Source organism: Mastacembelus armatus, chromosome 17 (assembly GCF_900324485.2).
Source record: "Mastacembelus armatus chromosome 17, fMasArm1.2, whole genome shotgun sequence".
In the NCBI taxonomy this organism is placed as follows: domain Eukaryota; kingdom Metazoa; phylum Chordata; class Actinopteri; order Synbranchiformes; family Mastacembelidae; genus Mastacembelus; species Mastacembelus armatus.
In genome coordinates this window covers 19,757,393-19,784,189 of record NC_046649.1, presented here as the reverse complement: position 1 = coordinate 19,784,189, position 26,797 = coordinate 19,757,393, and the positions used below count along the sequence as shown (strand labels likewise).

Below are 26,797 nucleotides of genomic sequence, written 5' to 3'. Positions count from 1 at the left end.
ATATTGTTTTGATTTTCATCAGATATGCTACACTATGCTCCATGCGCACTTTCATTCACCCCTGGGTGCTGTGGGAGCTTATGAGGAGCAGTGTAAATTCACAATAACTCATTATTACATTTAGACAAGAAAGGCTCAGTGCACTTTTCTCTCTGTGGTAGATCATTATATGGTGGCTACAGTTAACACCTGCACGTCAGAGCCTAAGACTTTCTAAAAACTGATCTGGGGACTTTTCTGGTTTGGATCTCTGTGCTGTGCCAAGTCTATGACAAATCTACTCCTTGATCTTGAGTCCTTGTGACCAAATTATGTTAATTATCTTTTTCTTAATCAACAATATAAAGTACAAGGTGTTTGACACACAAAACCTTTTAATATTACCTAAGTATTTCAAGTCCTGCTCTCTACCCCTGATTCACCACTTCTCTGAGGGAAATATTGTCTTTTATATGACAATATATTTTGGCTTTTTGGACAGTTTTAGCCCCTTTTGTGGTTTTCAGATTAAGATTTATACTTTAACTACATAAATGAAAATAGTGCACCTTTGCTGTAAGGACCTGTAATAGAGGAAGCTATTCTAAAACCATAGTCCTGGTATTAGTGGCACCCTTAAGAAAAAGGATCCGAGTACTTTTCTTCGCCACTATTGATATTTGAATTATACCTAAAGCATCACATTTACATGTGGATGAGATATTTACATATGTGATCTGCCAGTCTGGGTTTTGACTGTGTCTTCTGGTTTCAGCCTGTGCTGGATATATTCTACTTTAGGCTCAGCTCTTAATTTTATTACTATTGGGCCCCAGGCTGAACAGGCATCACGAACCAGGGATGGAGGCGCGCACAGGAATCCTGAGACCATGAATTTGTATATGAAACCAGTTTTCATGTGTGTGGATTTAACTTGAGTGCTTCACAGGTCTCTGTCTGTCCATGCCTGCGCCTCCAGCCTTCTGAGGCGGTGCACAGGTGCGCCCTGGACCGACCGTCCTTACCGGCGGAGCCCGGGTGCGTCCCACTGCGCCTGCGTCCCGCGACGCGCAGAGACGCCAACAGAGTCGCTATTGTTCGCCGAGGAGCAGCCAGCAGGTTGTGTCAGAGTTTATCCCACACTCACCATCTACCTGTTGAATATTTACCCCGTTTATTTGCAAGCGAGGGCCGAGTCAGTGTCGAAGAACAAAGTCAACCCTCGGGTGGGGGCAGGTGAGGAAGGAAAAGTGTTCGCGGAACGAAGGAGGAACTGGGGAAGGCTGCGAGGAAAGAAGGAAGTAAATAAGGACAACACGGGGCTGGAGCTCAACAGGTACTTCAATGTTATAGCAGCGGCTCGGACCCTTTTGTGTTTACACGTCGAAAAACAACCGAAGACAAGTAAAAGATGCCGCTGGGTCCATGGAGGAAGAAAAACAAGTCGACCAAGGAGCATTTGGTGGAGAACGAGGAGGTCAGCGGCGCACACGCAGGTGCCGGGAGCCTCCATAAATCCACCGTGAACGGAGCGGGGCTCCCGCCTCCACCTGCCAACCTGCGGCCCAAACTGGTCTTCCACACCCAGCTGGCCCACGGAAGTCCCACTGGCAGGATCGAGGGATTCTCCAACGTCAAGGAGTTGTACGCGAAAATAGCGGAGGCGTTTAACATCAGCCCACCTGAGGTAAGACCTCACCTGTTGTTAAACTGAAGGAAAAGTCACGTGATCTAGTGCTTTTACGCGGAGTAGTCAAAAGTATTTTTAACAAACATCTTCATTTTCGGTACTTTTACCTAAATGTCTTATCCATCATCATGGCCGCATTAACCTCTTCAGGAGGCCCAGGGCAAAAATCTGTTTTTGGGCCCCCTTCACCCCCACTGGACTTGACTGTTGGATTATTTCCCCAGGCAGAAACCAGCCAGCCCTGAGTGGTTCATTCATTTCCACATGGTGAAGAAAGTAACAATTTAAAGTGTAATGACCATTTTAAGTTTAGAGTGTATAAGCACTACAGACTTTGATGTTTGTGGTCCAGCAGAGAACAACCTTAAAATTCATCACCAACTTGACATATTGTTGTCCTCTTGACCTTTTACTAAACTAAGCAACTAAATGAAAGTGGGACTGCTGCTCTGAAGCATCTCATAAACACTGCGTGAAAGTATTTCTTGCCTGCAGATCGTACAGGATCTGTTCTTGTCACCTTTCTCCACAACAGTAAATCTGGGACCTCACCTGCTGGCTTGCTTCCAGAGCAACATAGTGGAGGCACCAGAAATGTGAGCTGTGCAGCCTCATCAGACTGCCTCTCGACGCTTCTTAACATGCTATCTGATATTAGATATGTGTTCCATGAATGGAATTCCAGTCATTTTGAAAGAATTATGTTACCACTTCAAATTAGCTCGAACTGGACTTGTTAATAACGTGACAGCCCTGCAGCATGCACTTAGAAAAGATCGTACTCTCAATTGCCTCCTACACATTGACTGAGCCTAAAAGCATCTTAACAAGCTCGTGGACCTGCAGGAGAAAACAAAACCGTCACAGTTTGTTTATACCATGAAGGCTAATTTCCTCAGTTAATCGACATTTAATGTAAAATAAGTGATGATTTTTAGATTAAAAATGTCCAAATAAAAGAAACCTAAGATATAAGCACAAATTTATTCAGGAATTGATTTGCATAACTGATTTTCCAGTTTCTATCATCATCATCCTGCTCTCCAGCAAGCTGTAGACTCACTACATATTGAGGTTTGATTGAGTCAAATAAAAAAAAACCATTCCACTTTCCCCAAAGGCCAAGGTGACCTCTTCACGCCTTGTTTTGTCTGCCAGTCCAAACCCCAAAGATAATCAGCTTACTATCACAGACGTCTGAAGGAACCAGAAAATATTCACATGAGAAGCTGAAAATAATGAGTCAAATAGGTGAATTGATTTTGGATGGAGATGGAATAAAACTACTTGTCCCCAGGTTTCATTTGTCAGACACATGTTAATGATAACAGTAATCTAGTGCAATGTATAATATAAAATAACAATGGTAGGTTTCTTCTCATAATGCTTAAATGCTGCAAGTACATTTTGAAAGCAGGACTTTTATGTGATGTTATATTGCTATTTTTACTAAAGTAGAGAAACGAGTAATTTCTCCACCCTGAAAGATGTGTACCTGCAGTGAAAGTTTGAGTAAATGCTTTTTGGAGTCCTGAGGAAAGCATTAAAAGTCAACACTGATTGTCCTGCGTCAGAGCTAGTCAGTGTTTGAAAAGGCACGCCCTGCCAGCTCTGTTCCAGCCTGCACACCTTCAATATCTGGGAAATTAATGTTACTTCTATTTATAGAGGCAAGTTTTCGTGCCAATTCAGCATCTGATTCCAGTGGGAAGCAACATCAAAGGCTGCATGTTTATGCAGAGGTCCTTCAAACAAAAGCAGGTTCTGCATCTTCCTCTGAGCCCCTTCTGCTAAAGCGCTTCATTTCAAAGGAAAGTGTGAGTGGCATGCTCAACTTTTGTCAGCCTGAATATGACTGGATGGGCCGGCAGAGCAGCCTCTTATCAGCCTGAGGTGCTGCAGGCGCTGAGGACGTGAATTTATCCCCCTCTTTAAGCTCCCAGAGACAGCTGCTTCATTGAAGAAGCATAATAATTGCAAAGGCATTTGTGTCAGTGGCATTTGTACACAGTGAAGCAAGCATTTGAGAACTTCACAGATCGTGTATCTACACTGATAAGTGAAAAACAGTTTCTCTGAATGCTTGATGTTACAAATTATCCTTAACGAGATTCAAACTTTTGACCCAGTAGGACATCAGCCATTCTTCTGCAGGTATTGTTCAGTCACAGCTATTAATGCTCATCAATATTTTCTGTCTCTGTCTGGACTTGTTTTAGTACAGACGTTGCCTGAACATGCATTGGGTTTCTAACAATAAGTACTTGCGACGGGTTGAGGAGCCTCGACATATGAAGCTGTCTTGTTATGTTTAACACTTAATTTCACACTCTGCTGTAGATGCAGAAAGTTTATATTGGCTTATTCAAAAATTGTGGTGCAGATAGTTGCATAGAGACCAAGACAGACAGTGATGTGATAATGTTTAGTAGTTGGACTCCACAGTTTTTACCACAGGAAGTCCCTTACGTCCTGCTCAGTGGGCAGAGCCTGAAATCTAACCAGATAACATTGCCCAGCCACAGCCAGAGGCATCCCAGAGGGCCTCAGGGAGCAGCTCTGCCCAGGGCCTCCTCCCTCCATAAACACCGTCAAACCTCACTGTGGTGCTCGAATGACTGTTGTTCCCATGTTGACTGGACGTGACCCATATCAGGCAGCACAAAAAACATCAGCATGGTCAGATAAAAGCTGTATCATTTTCTAGCAGCACTCGGCCTCACATCAAGCAGGGTACTGTTATCTGTGGTGCACAATGCAACAGCATCACAATCTCAAATAACCATACAGTTGAATTTTTGTCTGTCGGTGTTGAATAAACACCTCTCAAAAACATTTCCGACCAAAATAGAACCGAGCTAAATCAACAACACTCAAACAGTTTGAACAGAAACTGAACATTACCACCATCATGACAAGTCTCTGAAGCTCCACCACAGCGATAACATGCTTGAAAAAAGTGCTTGAGGAATGGAAAAATGTTGTTACACTATTTTTTTCAACCTAAATTATGTAAAAACCTTTTAGTATCAGTGTTAAATGACGGTGTAACACATGCAGCACCACATCAACTTTCCCTAAATCAACTTAGCAGACTTCTAAAACACCAGATGAATAAGAAAACAAGGCTAAGAGTCTGGGAGAGCATTTGATGCCAGTTTGCATTACTTTGGTACAGTCTGGTGCAGTGATATATTTCAGTCGGATTATTGAGGTTGAGTACCTAGTCCCACAAGTGAGTCATTACTGAAAAAGATGTGAAAGGTGCTGTAGACTGCGTTCATTGCTAAACTGTCAAACACAGCCTGCACTCAGTACATTCATCAGACATGTTTTGAATGTGCCATCTGCTTTAGCTCTTGTGTGGGCCCAACTCGTACTGTTAGCAAGTAAGCTGCAGAATTACAAATACATATTTACATATTAAAACAGAAATTGTGTAAATAAAATCAAATTTAATAGGAGTCAGAGATCTGTATAATATCAACATAATGGTGTAGTGTTTAATACTATAAACAAGGTTTTGTATTAGTGAGTCATCTATGAGGGATGTTGTAGTTTATGCCAGAATCATTTCAAGTTTAAATAATTTGTTATTTATTTTTCTGATAAAGGGAGGATTTATTGCTGCGCTGTTCACTGACTAATTAATAGTAAACAGATTTTTAGCAATTAAGCTAGAATTTTGATGTCTTATACTTTATATGGATATTCTCATAGAAAAAGTATCTGTTAACTGGTTTGATAATAACTGATTAATAACTTTGATAATTTTTAAACCAATGCGCCGCTTTTTCTCAGGATTTCACTTTCCCAGCTGCAGGATTTTCTCCATTTTTTTTTTTTGTTTTTTTATTTTCTCTGAAACAATAAAATAGGTGTGAAGAGTTTTTCACAGCCTGGAACCAATTCTTGCATAAACATTTTGTCTCAGACTACACGCAGCCATGCAACACTTTGAGTGAATATTAATCATCATTATTATTATTAGGCGTACCTTAATATTGGTCTCAGCTCAACAGAGCAAATGTGGAAGAACTACTTTCTCATGCTACATCTTTAAATGAAGTATCTCATTGAAGTAAATTGGAAGACAGGGAGCTGCACAGAGACCATGACTGTGGTTGTTTGTACACAGGCAGCTCTGTGTTGCTGAGCTTACATGAGCACTTGGCCGAGCTTGATAAGAATTATGTAATAAACAATGGTGTTGTCTTCCTCATGGTCATTAAATAATGGGTTACACATTTCTTTGCAAACAACCAGCACATTGCATTAAAGTATGTCTGGATTGCCTGTGAGCATCTATTGTTGTACCTGAATTAGACAGTAGGTCTTATGTTACAGCAAAGCTCAATTAGTCCCTTTATTTAGGAAGCAGAACAGATGGAAAGAAATTCGCCTGAGTGGAACAGCTCAGATCTGAAACATAATTACAGCAAATACACCGCAACTAAAATGACTGAAGACCTATTTATAGATTGATGTTACAGTCTTTAGGTGGAAGTTTCTATCTGCTCTTTCTGCTCAGGTCAAAGTCTGCTTATTTCCCCTACAGCTGTAGAGTTGTAGGTGTGGCTCTGTGGCTTTTTGTCCACCTGTTGCATTGATCGTTCTACCTGGTCACCAGCAATCACGCATCCATTTGCCTAGAGTTTAAATATCTGGGCAGTGGCCATGTTTTTGTTTCGCAGGTTCCAGGTGGTTGTACATCCATGTCTGCAGCCAGACATTTCTTAATCAGGGAGATTAGGTGAAACAATCTCATTTGATGGAGCTTGAATCAGCTTTATGCATTAGCTGGGGTATTAGCTTTAGAGTCTTTTTTCAGTATGTAGACACTGCTAAGTGCTTGCATCTAAGTTTTTGCCTCTCAGCATCAGTTAAAACTGAACGTTGTTATCTTTAAAGTCGAATTTGTTGCATCAGATTTTACAGGTGTAGTAACAATATTGTTGTAAAACTAACTGAAATGTGTTGAAGTAGAACATAATTGAACAAAATAGTATATTTATACCATGAAAATATGTAGTAACTTCTGAAGTGCAAATTATTTCCTTAGATTAGATGATTAGACGGGACTTCATTGATCCCCTGGCAGGGAAATTCAGGTGCTACAGCAGCGAGAAAAGAAAAACAAAAGAAATAGCAAAGGAAACAAAAGCAGTTTTATTTAGGGCAGCAGCTAAGGCTTTTTTTTGTATGAAAAGGAAAATATGTGTGGTTAATTTTTTATATATTTCTTTTTCTTTTTTATTTAAAAAAAACAAACATCTTTGGCCAGAACTCAGTTTGGCACTTAGTGCTTTTTCACTGTAAGCTCAATGATTTTCCTCAGTTAACACCATTGTTTTCTGAAGTAACTCCAGTTATATTGTGTTAGTGCTTAATAACATGTTTTGAAGTTATGCTGCAACATGATTCCAGTGAACATGTGTTTACTGATAATTGCGCTTCATTACACGTGTGACAAGCAAATGAGCATGAACTCTGCCTGTGTGTATGCCACACACTCCCAGAAACATATGTGATGCTGCAGAAGAAAACTTTAGGTGTGTGTCTGTGTGTATGTTCACAAGTGACTGGACTGGATCTGGTTTTACAGTGATTTTAGTGGTTGTTTACTAGCAGTAATGTTAAAGCAAAGTGTTGTCACAGCCTGCAGAGCAACAACAGCAGGTTTTCAGAAGTGAGTTCAGGTTTCCGTCGTCTCTCTGAGGATCAGTGTGACAGTAATTAAACAACTGTGAACAGAAAGAGAAAACCAACATTTGTTAAAACCTGTCTGGTCTGGGTGTGGTGATGTATCAGAGGAGTTTGACCGCTGGTTGTTAAAGGGCCCTCTGTTTCCCTAAATAGAGGTAAACAGGTTTTCATTGAGGTGCAAGGGGCTGCTTGTTATATATTGAGTAAGTAGTTTCTTGCTGCATCCAGGAGACATTTTATTAACAGGAAGACCAGTAAAACCTGGGTTGTTTCAAAAGGAGCTTTAAACCATAGAAGCATATCCCACGTGACCACCCTGGCAGTGGCTCGGTTAGTATCAGTTTTAGTTAGATTTAGTTTAGTCCAGCTACTCTAAACTGTTGTTAAACTGTATTTTCCAGATTATAAAACAGCACCTGATCAGCAGCTCATATCTTGGATTAAGGAAATCAAATGGTTTAGTTTTCACAACAAACTCTGCTTTTCTGAGCCACCTTAACTAAACACTCCTCTGTCATTTCTGGAGAATTTCACGTCCGCAGTGAGGTGAATGATTACACTGGCTTAAATGCTGATGGACGTGATTTCCTGCTGAAAACACAGCCACACGACAATACACACAGCTTACATCAGCATTCCCTGTTAACTACCAAAAGCACCCAACACAGAAATAATATTACACGGTGCAGTGTTCTGATTAATCTTTCTAACCCTCTTTTCTGCCATTAAAAGACCTGTAGACAAACAAAGGTTCACTTTCCAAAGAAACTGGTTTCCCAGGCTTTTGTGAATTTTCTTTTAGTGCAGTGTATCCTATTAATGGCTTTATTCATCTGGCTTTATCTTTCGTCATACACAGGCTGAACAGTGATCTATAACTGAACTGTAGATAATACACATAGGTGGAGATTTGTACAGGAAAACTGAGTGGTTATGTGCTGACCTTATGTTATGAGCTGAGCCAAGTTAGGGCTTAAAAGGTTAGGTAACTAATTACTTGGGTTATAAAATATCAGAACATTGTGAAATTGCTCCTCACAGCCGTAGGTAATGTCTTCATGTTTTGTCTGACCCACGTTTTAGCTGTCCCAAAAATACGATTGTATTATATGAAACAAAGTAAAGCAGCAAATCCCCACATTTGAGGCCATGATAATGGTAATAATTGCTTTCTCTGCATTTATCATCCTTTTGAATGCAGTGACTAGTAAAAAGCTCTGTGGTTGTTGATGCTCAACAGATTGCAGTGCACTTGCCCTTCTCCATGAGATTATCAAGATTTTAGTCAGTGTGGAGCGGGCTGTGGGAGGTGTAGTATCTGTTCTTGTGAGTCAGGTCATCAGAGGAGAGACAGTCACTGCAGTGTGTGACACTGCTCACATCCTAGCTTCACCCGGGTGGTGTGAAGGCGCTGTGGCCTTCAGCCCGGCAGGAGGAGAGGAGCACTCAGAGCTGCCTGCACAGAAGTAGCTTAATGCGGTCGGCAGCCTTGGTAACGGGCGTAGGCGTCTGCTGCTGTTCCACCCACTCGCTCTTGGGCAATGCCCTGGCCTGGAGGGGGAGGCAGGGGTGGGGGTCTGTTATGGAAAAAGAAAGGAATAGGGCCATCGACTCAACTACAGTACTTCCCTGCTTTGCCGCAGAGATTGCATCCTTTATCCTCCATGCTCCTTTTCACTTTGCGTCTTTGCCTTATCCTTTAGCGGCCCCTTCCATTATAATCCCATTCTTTTATAGTCTGGTAACCCAAGGCAACGCATGAGGCTGTGTCAGCCAATCTGTGCGTCTGCATGTGAACAGCGCTTGTTGATACACTGAAAAAAAGGCACAAACAATGCAGGCCTCGCTGCCAGCGCCTGATTGGTGCACAAAGGTCATTCTCCTCTTGCACCAGCACAAATCATTCCCTCTCTGTTGTGAAACCCGGAAGTCAGCTGCCAAATTCTGGCAGCCCTGCTAGGAATCTCATCCCACAATTGAAGGTGGAAATGGTCATATCTCAGTAGGTGTGTCTGAGACCCATCATTAATAAATAGCATTTAAAGTAAACTAATCATCGCTTTAATTGTGCTTTGTCTAAGTGAAACACTGGAATAACCGATTCACATCCACTAGTCTCATAGCTTCCTGGGTTTCACTGTCCAGTCTGTGCTTAAAGTGCTGTTAAATCAGGCCACTTGTGTTTCATGTTTCTGGTGATCACATTTCCTTCCCTGCCCTGCCAGGACATGGCAGCCACAAGGTGTGAAGCCAGATTTCTACATTTCTGGCACAGGAGGAAAGGTCATTATCCCTGTTGCTTTATCACATGCTGGTTTAGTCTCAGATCTTAAATCACAGATCCCTGAAATGACCAGACATAGACTGAGGACACCTTGGGGTGGCAGAGAGCATAACTGGATGACTGGGCTGCTGCTGTAAACACAGAGCTCCCTGATGATTCCTGTATTTAGCATACTGACGCAGCACTCTGCCATCTACACTTTTATTTTTGAATCCAGATCAGTTTTCAAGCTGTGATTCAAAACATGGGTTATGTGTTTTGTTTTTTTTAATTGTGTCTAGAAGGTTTAGACTATTCTAGGTGTTTTCTTTACACTCATAGAAATGAAAAGTCTTTATAGATTATGGCAAAATGAGTCTTTTTTATTAATTTAGCTAACATAATCAAATATGTGTGTTTTTGTCTTTCCTTTGTACATTTGTTAATGTGCTGCCTATGCCTGGTGAATATCTTTGTACAGATCCTGTTCTGCACCCTGAACACCCACAAGATTGATATGGACAAGCTGCTGGGGGGCCAGATCGGCCTCGAGGATTTTATCTTTGCCCACATTAAAGGGATCAAGAAAGAAGTAGAAGTTTATAAATCTGAAGATGCCCTGGGCCTCACCATCACTGACAATGGAGCAGGCTATGCTTTCATAAAGGTGAGGCTCAGAGAGAACATCGCACCCTGAACACGTCAGTGATGACTAACATCTGTTGTTTGTTTTATGTGGCCTATTGTAAACCTGCCGTGATGTGCACCAATAACTTAATAGGCTTAATAGGAGATCATATTTTAATGAACAGCAGACATTTTGCATTGCACTGACTTATGTACACGACCACCACATTTAAAGTAATTGTACTAACTTGTTCACATTGGAAATCATAATCTAACTAGATATGTCACTGCTGTTGATGGAGCTTGGTCTAATGAGCTTACGTGGTCTCAGTCATGTTGCTCCATCAGAACAAGCTGCTCACATGTGCCATCATGTGACTGTGAAGCAGCACTGCACCGAAGCAGCCTCACTGAAGCCTTGGATCCATGATGCAGTTTTATTGTGGATTAAAAAGATTCTTCATCTTTGAAAACGGTGTCAGACTAGTGTGCTAAGCCAGCCAGTATTCAGTTTAGGTCATTCAAAGTTAACTTTTGACTTTTGGAAAATCATTTAAATAAAGTTTAACAACCTGTAGTGTCTTAACAACACGAAATGTCCAATCTAATGCAGCTTTTCTGTAACACTTGGACCATTTCACACTTTGTGCTGCATTGAATTGTTGACAGGACAGGGTTATAGGGCAAAATGTGGGTAGTACCGGAAGCATTTAAGTCTAGATCAAGTTGAATTAAAGGAAATTGAAGTGGACATGTTTTGTATAACTCAGGGCACGTTCTGTTAAGCTGGTAGAGTGGATATAACTTCATCACAGATTGTTTCCTTTTTTAGAGCTTTTGAAGTCTCGTACAGAAATAAACTGTTATTTAGCTTCACATAGACACATTTTAATAATACATTACATTTGCATTCTGCTGTGTCAGTGGTTTCACATCAGTGGGCTCACAAACAAGGACCATTCTACACACACACACACACACACTTGATTTCTTGTTTTGTGCTGTATTTTTGTCCTCAAACCAAACCAGCATTTAAACTTCTCCTGTCTCTTCATTATAATTGTCACTGAGGTCATTTTTCCATTTCCTGCACTCCCTTCTCTCTCTTCCTGGCAGCGTATTAAAGAGGGCAGCGTTGCGGACGGGGTGAAGGTGATCTGTGTGGGCGACCACATAGAGTGCATTAACGGGTGTAACATCGTCGGGACGCGGCATTATGAGGTCGCCCGCATGCTTAAAGACCTGCCCAGGGACAAATCCTTCACCCTCAAACTGGTCGAACCAATGAAGGCCTTTGGTGAGTGAGAAACCAGGTGCAGAAAAGGTGTAGATGATACTAACACTGACTCACCAGCATTATGAGGACACATGAGTTTAGATTGGATTACAGTGGTTACAGTTTGTTGATAAACTAAACAGGTGATTGACAGAACAGGGTTATGACATGTAACAAAGGCCCCCTGGCCAGAGTATAACTGTGGACATTACAGAAGGACACAAATGATGATTAATCGATTATTAGAATAGTTGCTGATTACCTTTCTGGCAATGACCTAATTAGTTAATTGCTTAATTTCTGAAACTCTAGTATAGTGTAATATATGCGGTGTATCTGTTGTAGCAACACAATTTTTGCATGTGTTGAGGTTCATGACTGACCTCCAGGGGTGAGTAAATTCAGCAGCTTAACAGTCTGCAAAAAACTTAACTTCCTGTGATGTTTATTTCTCTTTTCATTGATAGAAATGCTAGAGCCCAGGTCAAAAGGTGCCAAACCTGCCAGTGACAACAAGATCGGCACAGGGAAGGGGACTCTGAGACTTCGCTCCAAGGGACCAGCTACTGTAGAGGAGGAGGTAAGTTTCTCTAACAGCGGGTAGGGCAGGCCTGTATTCCCCATGGGATAACCCTACAAATTTAGTTGTTGATTGACTCAGATGTGGATAAAAAGAGAAAAAAACAGCATGCAATGGAAAACTACCTGTGCTTAACCTCAAGTTTACATAATCACATTTGGAGGAAGTGTGCAAAAACATAACCGCTGAGCTCTGCCAATACAAAACACTGGGTGAATGACTGAAACTGAGGTGTTTGTGTTCTCTAGCCAACAGAATTTGAGGAGAAGGCGGTGAAGAAGGTGGATGACCTCCTGGAGAGCTACATGGGCATCAGAGACACTGAACTTGGTGAGTAATATGAACATTAGTGATACTGGTTTACATCATTCACTCTTACTGCAAAGTGATCATTGTGACACCTGTCTGAGTTCAGTTCTTCTAGTAAAGTATCTTTACTCTGCAGCTGCTACGATGGTTGAGGTCGGCCGTGACAAGAAAAACCCAGATGAATTTGCCATGGCATTAGACGAGACCCTCGGAGATTTTGCTTTTCCGGATGAGTTTGTCTTTGACGTCTGGGGGGCTATCGGAGACGCCAAGCAGGGAAGATTTTAAGTTTGCTCCTGCTTCTCAAACACGCTCGCTACTTCCCCAGCTCACTTCTTATCCTCAGAAACCAATTGGACAAATTAAAACTGGCACACGGGAGGGAGGGAGGGTTTTTACCTTCACTTTATTCTTTAAGTGTCAACTTCAGTCAAGTTTGTCTACTTAAGAAATTTAACATATGAGCATTCAGTGTAATCTTGTAAGGAGAGCCATGAAATGTGGAACGCAGTTTCCAACACTGGACCTGCCTCCTGCGAGCTGAAGACGAAGTATAAACCTTTTGTATCCATGAGGCAGGATAGCTGTAGTTGCATTTTAGAAGCTCATGAAGCTGTTTTTAGTCAACAGTTGTCTATTACACTGGCTATAAATGGTACGTACACACATTAAATTTCTAAAAAGTTTTAATCAGACTTCATAGCTGTGTAATTTTGAATATACAGATGTATCGTACATCTTTTTATAGGCTTTTTTATATAAGAAATGCTGCTGATTTTACAGCAGCAGCATTGTGTAATTATAGTGATCGTATCAATATTTCACTCTCCTGCAACCTTTTTATTTCCCGTCTTTTAACATCTTTTTAAAACGACCTCATGGAGACATGTCAGCACTTTGACCATGTTTGTTGTGATTTTCTTAAAACTTTTCTCTGTCCTTAAACATCTCAGCTTGAGCCGAGCATCTTTCAGACTGAGCAATACAGAGGAAAGAGTTTTAGAATTAAATGCCTTTAGTTTGACAACACCTACATTCCTTGTGTTTCTTATGTTGTTGGAGTATGGTAGCACGGTTAACATGTTATGAAATGAGGCATATTTGGAAAATCTTTTTTTTTTCCTTGTAATTTATTTTATCCTGAGAAATCCTTTGCGGTAGGGCACTTATCATCCTCAGACATGGCTCAATGTGAAAGCTGCGTCTGGAATGGGATGAATTGCAATCCAGCGTCTTAAATAAATGCTCTCACATTAATGTAACTGCACTGTTTAAAGTCGCTGTCTGCCTGAATTTAAATAGTGATGTGATTAATGTCGTCCATTCATGTTAACTGTTCACAGCAGGTTCAGTTTTTGACAAAGTATAAGGGATCACTTTTGTTGGATAGACAATAAAATTTGATATATATATATATATGTATATATTACTGGTGTGTCAATCTTATTGGGTGCACATTGACATAAACTAATCAATACAACAAACTTTATTTGCACACTTGGCTGTGTACATGTATAAAATACATCAAGACACTTAACCAGTGTTTCCATCCCTCATTCAAAGGCTTATTAAAATCAAAGCAAACAAAAAAACAATTAATTACTGACACTTTGAGCAGCAAACCAGGCTCAGAACAGAAAAACAACTATGTAGCTATGGATAAATAAGTATAGATCAATTATCAAGATTAAATGAATAATATTTGAAAGACTGAATAATAGAAATCAGACGTACAGAACCACTTTAGTAGCTTGTGGTGAATATTATCAGACAGTGTGGTGTAGAGGCTCTTTGGAAGCACATCATTGTATGTGTTAAAATGTTGATCTTGACTAATATGAGATACTGTGTCGTTGCTGTAGAGTGGAAACAACACTACTGGTTCAACTGAAGGGATTTCATAGTCTCCAAATGAGAAAGATTTCATGGTTTTCTAATGAGAAACATGTTACATAAGAAAACTTGGCATGATGAAGATATGGAGCTAACTTGGCTAATTTGAGTCGTTTTTATCCTCTACACACAGTAAATACAGTATATGGCATTTAATTAACAGTAGATTACAAAGGTACAGGTGGAAATGGACAATGACAAGTTGACTGTGTCCGTGCTGGAAAACCCACACACAAGAAATAGAAATACTCAAGCACCAATCTCTATTTACGGTTGGCTTGGTTTGGTGAGTGAGATGGGCCTCACTGTCTAAAGTATGGACAGTGAAAGGGGGTTGGGGGTGTTACAGGGCCCTCTAAAGCTCAGGCTCAGGTAGAGGAAGTGTAGCCCTTACAGCCTGACGCCTGGCTCTTCCTCCTCACAGCTCGTCTCCAGTGTGACCCTGCTTAAAGGCGTCGCCCGTCAGCTTCTCCTGCGCCTCTTTCATGCTGGACACAACTGGGTGAGATGGAGGGAACAAAGGCAGAAAACGAACATCATCATCATCATGAACTACCTTTAAGGGAATTTACATCCAGTCCAGACAGTATCTGGACATTTTTTTTGTCATCAGGCTCTGTGGTTCACCTCGTCTCAGGTGTAATCTGAGGAATCTTTACATCGATACCGAACTGTGAGATATAAAGTCCTTTTAATACATGGTGCCCAACAGGTAGGGGTTTAAAGGTAGACACATGTCAGGTCAAATAAAAATCATCATATTTAATATTCTGTAGGAAATATTGGTTTATCTTAAGGTTATCTCATCTTCTTAAGTCTGATGAGCAAAAAAATGTCCAATATTTGATCCATGTAGCTACAATTACATGAATATCTCACATTGGTAAATGACGATTATCTGTACTGTTACCTTGTTCTGCATTGCTGTAGAAGTACTTGTAGTTTGGATTCCCATTCTTGTTGCTGATTTCAGGATGGACTTTGCCACTGGGATCTGTGAAAGAAATCAAATAAAAGGTTTAGTTTAAATTCAAATCCAAATGTGATAACCTGTAACTTAGAAATATCTCAAAACCTATTAGAGCATATGATGCTCTACAGTGTGGCATAATATTCCCGTGATTAGTTCTTTTAATCTTTACACATGGTTTACAACTTCGAAGCTGTTTTTAACAACAGGCAAAGGATGTTTTAAGCCATTTCCTGTTTTTATTTCTGTCCAACACCTGTATGGATTTAAGATGTTTATTTACAGTGGGTACGGAAAGTATTCAGACCCCTTTAAATTTTTCACTCTTTGTGTCATTGCAGCCATTTGCCAAAATCAAAAAAGTTCATTTTATTTCTCATTAATGTACACTCAGCACCCCATCTTGACAGAAAAAAACAGAAATGTAGAAATTTTTGCAAATTTATTAAAAAAGAAAAACTGAAATATCACATGGTCAGTTCCTTCGACCTCATGATTCTCATTTGCTCTGACATGCACTGTGAGCTGTAAGGTCTTATATAGACAGGTGTGTGCCTTTCCTAATCAAGTCCAATCAGTTTAATTAAACACAGCTGGACTCCAATGAAGGAGCAGAACCATCTCAAGGAGGATCAGAAGAAATGGACAACATGTGAGTTAAATATGAGTGTCACTGCAAAGGGTCTGAATACTTATGACCATGTGATATTTCAGTTTTTCTTTTTTAATAAATTTGCAAAAATTTCTACATTTCTGTTTTTTTCTGTCAAGATGGGGTGCTGAGTGTACATTAATGAGAAATAAAATGAACTTTTTTGATTTTGGCAAACGGCTGCAATGACACAAAGAGTGAAAAATTTAAAGGGGTCTGAATACTTTCCGTACCCACTGTATGTGTTGTCCAACATTCACTGCAGTTTATTTAATCTAAGAATCCCTGATTAGCACTTTGCTTTCTAAAAAAGTACAATATCTTGGCATTTTCAGGATTTAGTCCTGTTGTACCAGAATGTGCCAGTGTAGTCACTTAAATCAAGCCTGCAATCTGTCTCTCCAAACGAATCCCTCAGCGTGTTTACTTGAAATGTGAGCTAACCCCCTCCATACCAAGGAAAAGAATCCGAGGAATGTATCCACCATCAGGACTGAAGGCTTCATCCTTTGGCTCCTCCTCATCCTGTTCAAACACCAGATAACTCATCATTTACTAGCCTGGGAACAAACCCCAGCTGCACTGTTCACCACATTAAATTTAAGACTTAACACTCAAAGAGCAAATTAATAACTTTTTCATGTGCTGGTCAAATGGTAGAAAAGCAGAAGGGATAATAAGACTGTGAATTATTAGGTAAACTAAGATGACTTTGACCCACATGCTGTTATCAAATGGATGGATTAGCCAATGAAGATTAATAAAAGTTTAGGCTTTTCTAAAATTAATACGTAAATTTATGAATACATTCAAGGCTCTTTTGAGCGAACTGAAGTCAGTGTTTTGTCCATTAATCATTTGATTGAAGAAGTAAAAAAAGGGAATAAATAAAAATACCCTTTTTTTATGACTCAAGACCTGCAGATATCTTGACAAAACACTGACAATAGAAATAAAGGAACTAGCTGCTATAAAGTAAAATAAATCTGATTAACTGAAGTAAAGTTTTCTATAGCCACTGACAGCATTTCCTTACCTCCAGGTTGATCATAACAAAGTTGTGTGCAAGTTCAGAGATTTCCTTAGACTCAGAAAATTTGGGCTTCAGTGCTGATATAAAAAGAATAACACAATAATTATTGTACACTTCCATCAAATCTAGGACAAATAATGGTTAACAGTCTTTTCCCTGTGCCTCTAAAAGCAGCTGCGGTGAATCCTCACTCTCAGAACTACGACTTTGTATAAATGTATGAAAAGAGGAGCTCAGATTTGCCTTTGTCTTCATGACTTTAAGTGCACATATAAAAACTTTCAGGTCATCACACTCCACTTGGACTATTGCATCTTATCCTCACTTGGATAACACCCTCCCTGTGTTGTCAAATGTGACAGTAAACTAATATCTTTTTATGGCTGTTAATTGTACAAAGCATCTCAAGGCTGTGGGAAATGTTAACAAGCATAAAATCTTCAAGTTTCCAATGTTATGTCTTCAAATGGGTTGTTTTGTCTAAAACCTAAAGATATTCTGTTTTCAAGGTTATAAAATGGAGAAAAACCACCACAGATATGCTGAAAATATAGACTATGGGGGACTTTCACTCAAAATAACTACCAAGCAACATGTTTGTCTGATTGACCGAAGGCACTTTCACACATTAACCAACAGTCTTACCAGTTCAGACTGAGTAAAGTAATGTCTCTTTGTCATGCAAACAAAGGTGTTGACTGCACAGCTGTTCCATAACGGCCTTATTTAAACATGACACAACTTGAACTTGAGCAGTGCTGTGAGTTTTGAACTAACAGAGTAGGAGAGCTTTGTTTTACCTTTGCAGGCTCCACACCAGCTCTTATGGATGATGACCATGACTGGCAGCCCGCTGTCAACACACACACACGCACACGCACACGCACACGCACACGCACACGCACGCACACACACACACACACACACACACACACACACACACACACACACACACACACACACACACACACACACACATAGGTTTGTCAGATTGGAGTAACTGTACCTTTAGTTTGTCAGGGCTGCAACTGTAGTAACAAAAATCCACACTGTGCAATGTATTATTGAAAAACTACTAATACCATGTTGTCAGTCTGCTGTTAGTGGAAACAGGGACATGGGGGATTTCTTTGAAAGCTGTTCAGGCCTCAGCACAGCAGTTACACAAAAGGCTGATCAGAAAGTGGTTGAGATATTTCAGGGCTCGGTGTGAACTCACCTGGCCTCTGCTTCCTTCTTGCCGTCATCCAGCGTCCTCCAGTGGATGTTGTCGCCAAACCCTGCGGAGGAATGAATTAGTAAGCACGCCAGCATTGTGTAAATGGTGTTATGTTTCTACAGCAGGGTGGATCTCATCACAAATACAATATGAATACAGTCAACTGTTAACAAGCAACTACTAAATACACCTGATGAGCAGTTATTCAATATCAAGCTGCAGAGAAATACTGACTCAACTCTGTTACGTGTAACTGTTTAAATAGCTTATAGGTTTATATAGTGGTGGTGGGACAATAATCCATACTGTAATACATCCTCTTGTTAAAGTGAAGTAAAGGTTTATCTTTCATTTACTCTGGTCATGCCTTGTGGCAGATCAGCTGTCTAAAGTTTCCTTTAGTCAAAACTCCCAAAAATATGATGGTTTCACTTTCTCCAGTGGTGTTTGTACCGAAGGCACAGTGAAGTGATTCCTCTGGTTAGTCGACTGTTTCAGCCAAAATATTAAAAATGTTTGAAGATGTCAAACTGACATCCATAGATTAATCAATACAACAACTATTAGCTACACCTCTGCTTTTATTACAATTCCTATTTACTGTGTGAGGCATTGCTTAAAACAGGAAATGCTATTTATGTCCATTCACACATTTCCATGCTTATCTATTGTAGCACAGCAATACTGATGAGTCATGTAGTAAAACACTGTGGATGGGTTTTTAAAGATACCTTTTAAATAATAAAAGACCATAGATATCACATTCAGGGGTGCAGGGCCATCTAAAAAGCAACAGCAATTAAAAATTCATCAAGATGTTACTCCAAAAGAGCAGTACAAATGCAAAACATCAAATATCCACCATACAACTATATATATATATATATATATATATATCCTGTGGGACTTCCAGATACAGACCGACAAACTGGTGATGGCTAACCAACCGGACATAGTAATGGTGGACAAACAGCAGAAGAAAGCCATAGTGGTAGATGTAGCAATCCCAAGTGACAGCAACATCAGAAAGAAGGAACATGAGAAGATGGAGAAATACAAAGGGCTGAAAGAAGAACTAGAAAATATGTGGAAGGTAAAAGCAACAGTGGTCCCCGTGGTAATCGGCACCCTCGGGGCCGTGACCCCCAAACTGGGAGAGTGGCTCCCACAGATCCCAGGAACAACATCAGAGCTCTCAGTCCAGAAGAGCGCAGTAATAGGAACAGCTAAGATACTGTGAAGAACCCTCAAACTTCCAGGCCCGATATTGTCCCTCCATCCCACCCAGTTGTGTCCAGCATGAAAGAGGCGCAGGAGAAGGACCCAAGATTAAGGAAGACACACACACCACCCATAGGGGTGAGAAGGGAAAATGTGTGTGTATATATATTTATATAATATAATATAATATATATATATATTATATTATATTATATAAATATTTAATATAATATAATATAATATATATATATATATATATATATATTATATTATATTATATAAATATATATATACCAGTAGGGTAAAACTAACCTGTCTCACGATGGTCTAAACTCAGCTCACGTTCCCTATAGACCGTCGTGAGACAGGTTAGTTTTACCCTACTGATGATGTGTTGTTGCAATAGTAACAACACATCTTTATATATTTATATATATATATATATATATATATATATATATATATATATATATATTTATTAAGTGTCTTACACTATATATATATATAGTATACCCTATAATCTGCACACATGTATTGTATTTTGCTTTTTAACCTGTTTTTGTATGAATGAATGGTTACACATGTTTGTATAGGATCTCAATGAATTAACATTAAACTCAAAGGACTTGATGCCTGGTGGTGAAAAGTCAGCAATAAAACAGTCAGTCCTGAAGAAGAGGACATTTTAAAAATAAATGTCTCGCTGACAAAACACGCCTCTTCACCCTGAGTAAACAGCTGTCCAGGACACAGACTTTTAGGATCCAGGATCCTGACACAAAGACAGCCAGCTCCCCTCCTCTGGCTCTGGTCACACCGTCAAAGACCCAGCTCTGAAGCTACACAAATACAGACAAGAAGAAGACTCACCTCTCCCACTGGCAGCTTGGACAACATGTTGGAAACACGTCAGAGTCAACAAAACCTGCACACACGAAAATAAAGCGAGATGCACTACAGAGGTTTGCATTTTGACCGGCCTTTTCTCTCGCAGGTAATGGCAGTGACTGCAGCTCGGTGACCGGCGACCCGGATGTCCACCCGCTACATTCCACAATAAAAGTCCTGGGACACAGTTTGCGTCGCTATCAAAATAAATCCATATGTTAGCATAAACATCTAAATCTTCATCCAGATGTTGACTAAAAAATACATCTGTATATCAGTATCTCACACTAAACACCCTGGACAGGATTTTAGTCGAAAACACCTGTAACCATAACTGTGGACACAGCAAAGAAGACGTCAGGTGTGGCCTGAAAATGCTTGTATATTAAAATAGTAGAAAAAATAAAGAAATGTGGCTAAAATGTGAATAAAATTAAAATACCAAATTGAATTTTAACAAAAATCTACACGCCCTTTTATTGAAAGAAATCTAAAGTTGAATCAAAGTCAGATCCCCAAATGAACACTGGCGGGATTCATGTGCATGTCTGCGCTGAAACCTCATCTGCAAAGCAGAACTGGCTGCCCAGCTGTCGGCAGCTGTCTGGGTAGAAAACTGAAAGGACTGGACTGACAACATGCTGAAAGGAAAACGTGATCCCTGTAGGTTTTATATTTCCAGACCATTTGCATATGTGCAATTACCAGAGTGTTTCCATATAGGTGCAGCTCAGAGTGAGTGTAATTTTTAAACTTGAGTCTATACATATAGAAATATTGTATTTATATAAAATGAAATATAATGTAAGTGAGCAAAATATGAACATTTCGTTTTAGTAGTATTTAATTGTGGACAGAGCTCTTACCTTCATAAACATAACCCACATGCATTGGGAGCAAGACTACAGTGACTTATTGCCGTATTGGACAGCAGCATATCTATGTGTGAATATCTATGTTCAAATGACATCACATCCACACAACCGCGTGTTCCTGTCTGCAGCTTCAATTGTCAAGTTAGACAGCCAAATGTTAGCGTTACACCGGAAACCTCCACGAAAACAAAAGTTTAAACGTTTTTGGTCATTAGTATTAAAGGTATATTGAGTTATATAAATAAAATTTGACTTGATTTATGAGTAACACAGTAAATTCAGACTATAAAGCATTCAGGAAATCTTATGTCCAGGGTTTAATGACCTAAAATTAGAATAGAAATAAGATTCTTAAACATCATAGTGAAAGATTTACAAACGACAGTGTGTTTTTTATTACAAACCTAATAATTACTATAGATGCATGTGTTTACTTGCTGATTCAGATGTGATAATGGATGCTTTAAAAGAGGAAGACTGGCTAGATAGATGTATAGGGCAAAATATATGGACAACAAAGCTGAACAAAGATGGTCAATATAAACATATAACTTTAATATACTTAAATAATAATTTATATAAAAAAGTAACATTACATTGTTTATATAGATGTGTCTGCAGTACAGTGCAAAGAATACTGGAATAAAATAGATCTGAAACCGCTGGTCAATTAACTGATTATCAGCACAAAACAATTGCAGAATTAGTGAATTATTTTCTAACTTTAGCATCTAAGTTGAGATGATTTTCTGGTTGCCTTTGTCTCTGGGTCTAGCATCCTTTTATTGAGCAAAACAATAGCTTTTGTAAACGCCTTCACAATTTTTTGATGAATCACTTTACATACTTAATAATTAATTGCGGTTTTATTGTGAAAATCAGAACCGGAAGTGTGTGTTAAAGCGGCTCCTGCCTCGTTAGAAACGAGTTCAACAGACAGCCCGTTAATTCCTTATTAAAGGTAAAAATAGTGAAGTAATAACTTCATATTCTGGTAAACTCGTGAACTGGAGGGTTTAAAGTTGACATCAGCTGTTTGCTTAGCCAGGAACGAAAAGCCAGATGGATTATTTTGTTTCTTTAGACACCATGCTAATATCAGCTAGTGAAATTAGCCGTCCAGCTAGTTAGCAACAGGATTAGCTAGCTACAGTTACGGTGGACACGTTATTTTACAATCTGTTCTTTACAGTTTTGTTTCTCACTTTCAGTTTATGTTGGTCAATATTGTCACTCCAGTTTCAGTATAACCGTCTGATAAGATGTTAGCCGTTTACGAGCTCGATGCTAACGTATGAAAATAAACCATAGTGCTGATTGCTGTTTATGGTGTGTCCATTGCTTCTTTACAAGCAGTCACATGTGCTGAACTTTGGAAATGTGTGAAACACGGTATTAAGGTTGATATTTGTTTTCAAACAGAACACTATGAATCAAGAGAAGCTCGCCAAACTTCAGGCACAAGTCCGGATAGGCGGAAAGGTAAATGACATCCAATGTTTGTCTGGTCTGTTGAATTATTAGTATAAGAGTCTGTAATTTCCAGTCAGGACTGGATTACCACCCAGTGAAACCTCCTCAGGGCCCCCAAAGCCCCAGGATTACTGTGTCACTTGTGTTTGTTGAGTCTGTTGCCAGTTGTCACTGAGATGGATCTGTTGAAATGTGGGTTCCTAAATAATTTGAACAGTGGGGCAACAGGGGACACAGCAGCAATGTTTTGCTGCCAGTTCATCTAATCCCACGATGACAATAGTTCACTTATGTTTACAAATGCCCAGTTTAGAAATTTCAGGCAGGCCTTTCAGTTTAGTTCTGTCCTTGGCTCTGTTATTTATTTTAAGGACTGTGATGGCATCCAGCATTTACCAGGTCTTTCCTCCTGACCTCAGCATTTGCTTTATGGGGCCAGAGCATTTGTGCCTACATGTGTGGCTTTGTTCACATTTAATCTGAGGTCTACAGCCACACACTAGATGGCGTTAATTTGTTGTTTTTGCTATGTTTGCCAGTTTGCGCCACACTGTCATTGTCAACAAGTTTTACTTTACTGGTATTTTATCAGAAGTAGCAGGAGGTTTTCACACATTGTATACAAAATGCACTTTAATGTTTTTAAATTCAATGTTTTGGTTTTATGTTTTCAAGACCATTCATGTTTGTTTGACGTCTTGTAGATAATAAAGGATTTTTAAACTTTACATATATAATCAAGGCAGTGCAGCTTGGGGTTTTGGGAGAATCACTTCCTCTTTGTGGACAGTTTTTAGCTTATTAATGCATCAGAAGCACTTTTTGTTCCACAACTGTCAGATCAAAATAGTGTTTTGTGTTGCATGTCTTTCTCATATATGATTAATGTGATGTCAATCGTAGTCATTTTTTCTGTTTTAATAAAAATAAGACACTGAAAAACACTGACTTGTAAAGAAAAAGAAGCCTTTTTAAGATACAGGTCATAATTTGTTGGGTTAATCAGGTTTTGTAACAGCTTCACCAGCTGTCCAGGAATTGGTAAAAAATAAAAAAGAATGTCTTGTATAGATTAAAAGCTCTGACCCAGAAGGCATTAACTGTGTTTTATGTTTTGATTAATTCAGCTGTCTAAACCTTCTTGTCTTCCACACCTGTTCTGCTCTCAGGGAACAGCCCGCAGGAAGAAGAAGGTTGTTCACAAAACGGCAACAGCTGACGACAAAAAACTCCAGGGCTCACTGAAGAAACTGGCAGTGAACAACATCGCAGGGATAGAAGAGGTTAGGCATCTCCAATAAGATTTAAAGGAAAACTAATGTCACTGTGGTCCTTTTCTCACTGTCATGTCCTAAATGAAGGGAGACCTTAACCAACTTGTTCTCCAGTCATGTCAAATACACAAAATACCCCAGATTAGATTCATATTTAAGTTTTTTTTTCTGTTTTTTTTTTTAGGCTAGAGGGTTATTTGCTGTAAATTCCTGGGTGACATAATTCACTTAGTTGTAACAACATTATCTATTCACTTTTACATTGTTAAAACTGATGTACAATCTTGTTTTCGTGGTAGTTTACACCCATCGTGTCACTCATGCATCACCTTTACCTCTGAAACAGACACCGAGAATAATTTGGGTGTTAGAAGTTAAAGTTCTGCTAATGAAATCTCTTGATGGTGCATAATCTTGTGTGAGGTTTTATTGGGTCTAAGCTCGACTGTGTTTGTCCTCTCAGGTGAATATGATAAAAGATGATGGGACAGTGATCCACTTCAACAACCCCAAAGTGCAGGCATCTCTGTCCGCCAACACCTTTGCCATCACGGGTCACGCCGAGACCAAGCAGCTGACAGAGATGCTGCCAGGCATCCTGAGCCAGCTGGGAGCCGACAGCCTCAGCAGCCTGCGCAAGCTGGCCGAGCAGTTCCCACGGCAATGTGAGTGCACGCATACACGCACTGTGTATTAAAACAGCTTACAGTAATTTGTTGAGCAAACCCATTGGTTATTTTTTTTTCCTGAAATAGAAAGTTAATTATGCTGCCTTTAACATATGCAGATTTGTATAAGTGCTTCACACAGCAGCCTTTTGTTTGTTGAATCACTGCAGAAGAAGAGAAGAAGTCTGTGATCTGACCTAGACAAACAGGTTGTCACACCACAAGAAAGAAAGCAAATATTTAGAGACTGGTTAATTGTTCATAAGGATCCAGAGTTCTTCCAGTCCAAGTCCTACAGACTGTCTGCGCATCTGGATGGCTTCGTCTGAACTGGCTGGCCTCAGTGTTTGCATATAGATGAAAGGATTATGTGATGTTGAATTGTGCAGGGTCTAAGCAGTCTTGACCTTCACCATAAGGTCAAGTGTCTGTTTCAGTGGCCAGATTTCATTAGTTTTAGCTGATTATGAAACATAATGATTCACATCATGAATGTGTGAAAGAAATGGATGGGTTTGGGTGAGGAAAATTAATCCAAAAAAAAAAAAAATTTAAAAAAAGCAGTTTTAAAGGGAATAGTTTGATGAAAACAATGACACATTAACCAAAGTCTACAGTCAGTCACTCATTTTTTATTTATTTTTTTCCTCCTCAATACCTTTTGCTGCAGTGGACATGAAAGCTGGGAAGGAGGAGATTGTAGAAGAGGAGGACGACGATGTACCAGGTATAGATTATTATTATTGCTGCTTTGTTTGAATGGAGATTTCATTATCCTTTTGAGGATAAAGTGCTTCCTAAGTTAAACCTTTGCACTTCATATAATGGTTTACTACATTACATCTATTTTGAAGAAAGAAAAAGTATTACTTAAAGCAAACCATAGGTTATCCTTTTGTCAGCCAAACAAATAAAGATTTTGTTGCTTTCCGGAAAATGTTTTTTTTACATGATTAAATCACTCGCTGTCTTTGACCGACCTTTATCCAATGCTGCGAGTATCCTTTCAGAAAATCCAAACAAACTCCTCGTGCTCTTTGTTGTTTACTATCTTCCAGATCTTGTGGAGAACTTCGATGAAGCCTCCAAAAATGAAGCAAACTGATGAATCCTTTATTTTCCCTGCGTCAACCGTTTTATCTCTTACCTCTTATGATGTCACAAAGGGCATTTGCTCTTGTGGGGAGATGGTTGTTAAAGGTGCAGTGCATCATCTCTGGAGATGTGAACTGCTCTGATTCAGTCTGCCACAGCAGAAACATGCAGACAATAGTAGGTTTTGATTTCAGAAGGCGGCGATGTTACACGCCGAGAAACGAGGATCTGCACGACTCTTAGCACACAATGGACACGCAAAAACTACTTAAGAAATAAGCTTTCTACATGGTTAAACATGACTTTTATTTAAGAGATATTAAATTTCAATTAAAATGAACATATAAATCACTTTACATCATAGTGGTAAATATGAATCAAATAAAACATTTTGGGCTAATGATGTTTCTCTTTTTTATTGAACTTCTTAGATTTGTGTTGCATACTGGAACAAATCCAAATGAACAAAAAGGAGCAGTGTTGTATGTACCCACATATTTGTCTTAATGAGCAGTTTCAAAGTTATCTGTAACTGATGCTAATTTTTGAAATAGAATAAGCCATTAAATCACACAGTGCACATCTTTGTTTACATTTATTAAAGGCATATATATCTGAACTGTGGTACATGAGTAAATACTGCCCACCACTGTGAAACCGTTCTAAGTTTTATTATATAATAGGTAAAAATTCAAAACTTTGCTCTCTTTGGTATTAGCTTTAATAATTTCTATTTTATTATTGATTATATTTAATTTAACGTGTATTGCATTACTTTGGATTGTGGGGATTTTTAATAGGTATGCTCAGGAAAGGGTAAAAGACACACATCCTTTTTCTTCAGTTATAATACATGATTATATTCTTCCCTTGATAATACATGATAATGAGTATTAACAGTACCTAATTGCAGGTACGTAATATGCAGCAGAATAGCCTCTGTATGGATTATATAATATTAAAAAGGACTATATTGTTACATTTTAAGTGTGATAATATTGTTTTAACTGTACTGTGGGGTTGTTTAATCTATAAACATGTTTACATTTTCACGCAAACCACATGTTTTATGCAAATCCCCATGTTAGGCTATGCTGCAAAGTAAC

At 39.3% G+C, this 26,797-nt stretch overlaps 3 protein-coding genes across 3 annotated transcripts; 2 read left to right on the top strand and 1 right to left on the bottom strand.

Annotated features, from left to right (window-relative positions):
* Nucleotides 1-924: 924 nt before the first annotated feature.
* On the top strand, nt 925-13,846 carry gipc2 (GIPC PDZ domain containing family, member 2). The gene is made up of 6 exons (XM_026313854.1): nt 925-1,666; nt 10,120-10,305; nt 11,382-11,562; nt 12,009-12,121; nt 12,370-12,451; nt 12,567-13,846. The coding sequence occupies exons 1-6, from the start codon at nt 1,391-1,393 to the stop codon at nt 12,716-12,718; spliced, it is 990 nt and encodes a 329-aa protein (XP_026169639.1). The 5' UTR covers nt 925-1,390; the 3' UTR covers nt 12,719-13,846.
* A 52-nt stretch (nt 13,847-13,898) lies between these two features.
* Nucleotides 13,899-20,448, bottom strand: txndc12 (thioredoxin domain containing 12 (endoplasmic reticulum)). Its single transcript, XM_026313855.1, has 7 exons — nt 20,289-20,448; nt 18,198-18,258; nt 17,779-17,831; nt 16,982-17,055; nt 16,401-16,470; nt 15,234-15,317; nt 13,899-14,821 (listed from the first exon to the last, which is right to left on the bottom strand). Exons 1-7 carry the CDS (start codon nt 20,386-20,388, stop codon nt 14,742-14,744), a joined length of 522 nt encoding a protein of 173 aa, XP_026169640.1. The 5' UTR covers nt 20,389-20,448; the 3' UTR covers nt 13,899-14,741.
* Nucleotides 20,449-22,052: 1,604 nt separating this feature from the next.
* Nucleotides 22,053-26,094, top strand: LOC113134990 (transcription factor BTF3 homolog 4-like). The gene is made up of 6 exons (XM_026314621.1): nt 22,053-22,142; nt 22,604-22,663; nt 23,824-23,937; nt 24,392-24,593; nt 25,267-25,323; nt 25,655-26,094. The coding sequence occupies exons 2-6, from the start codon at nt 22,610-22,612 to the stop codon at nt 25,699-25,701; spliced, it is 474 nt and encodes a 157-aa protein (XP_026170406.1). The 5' UTR covers nt 22,053-22,142; nt 22,604-22,609; the 3' UTR covers nt 25,702-26,094.
* Nucleotides 26,095-26,797: the final 703 nt, after the last annotated feature.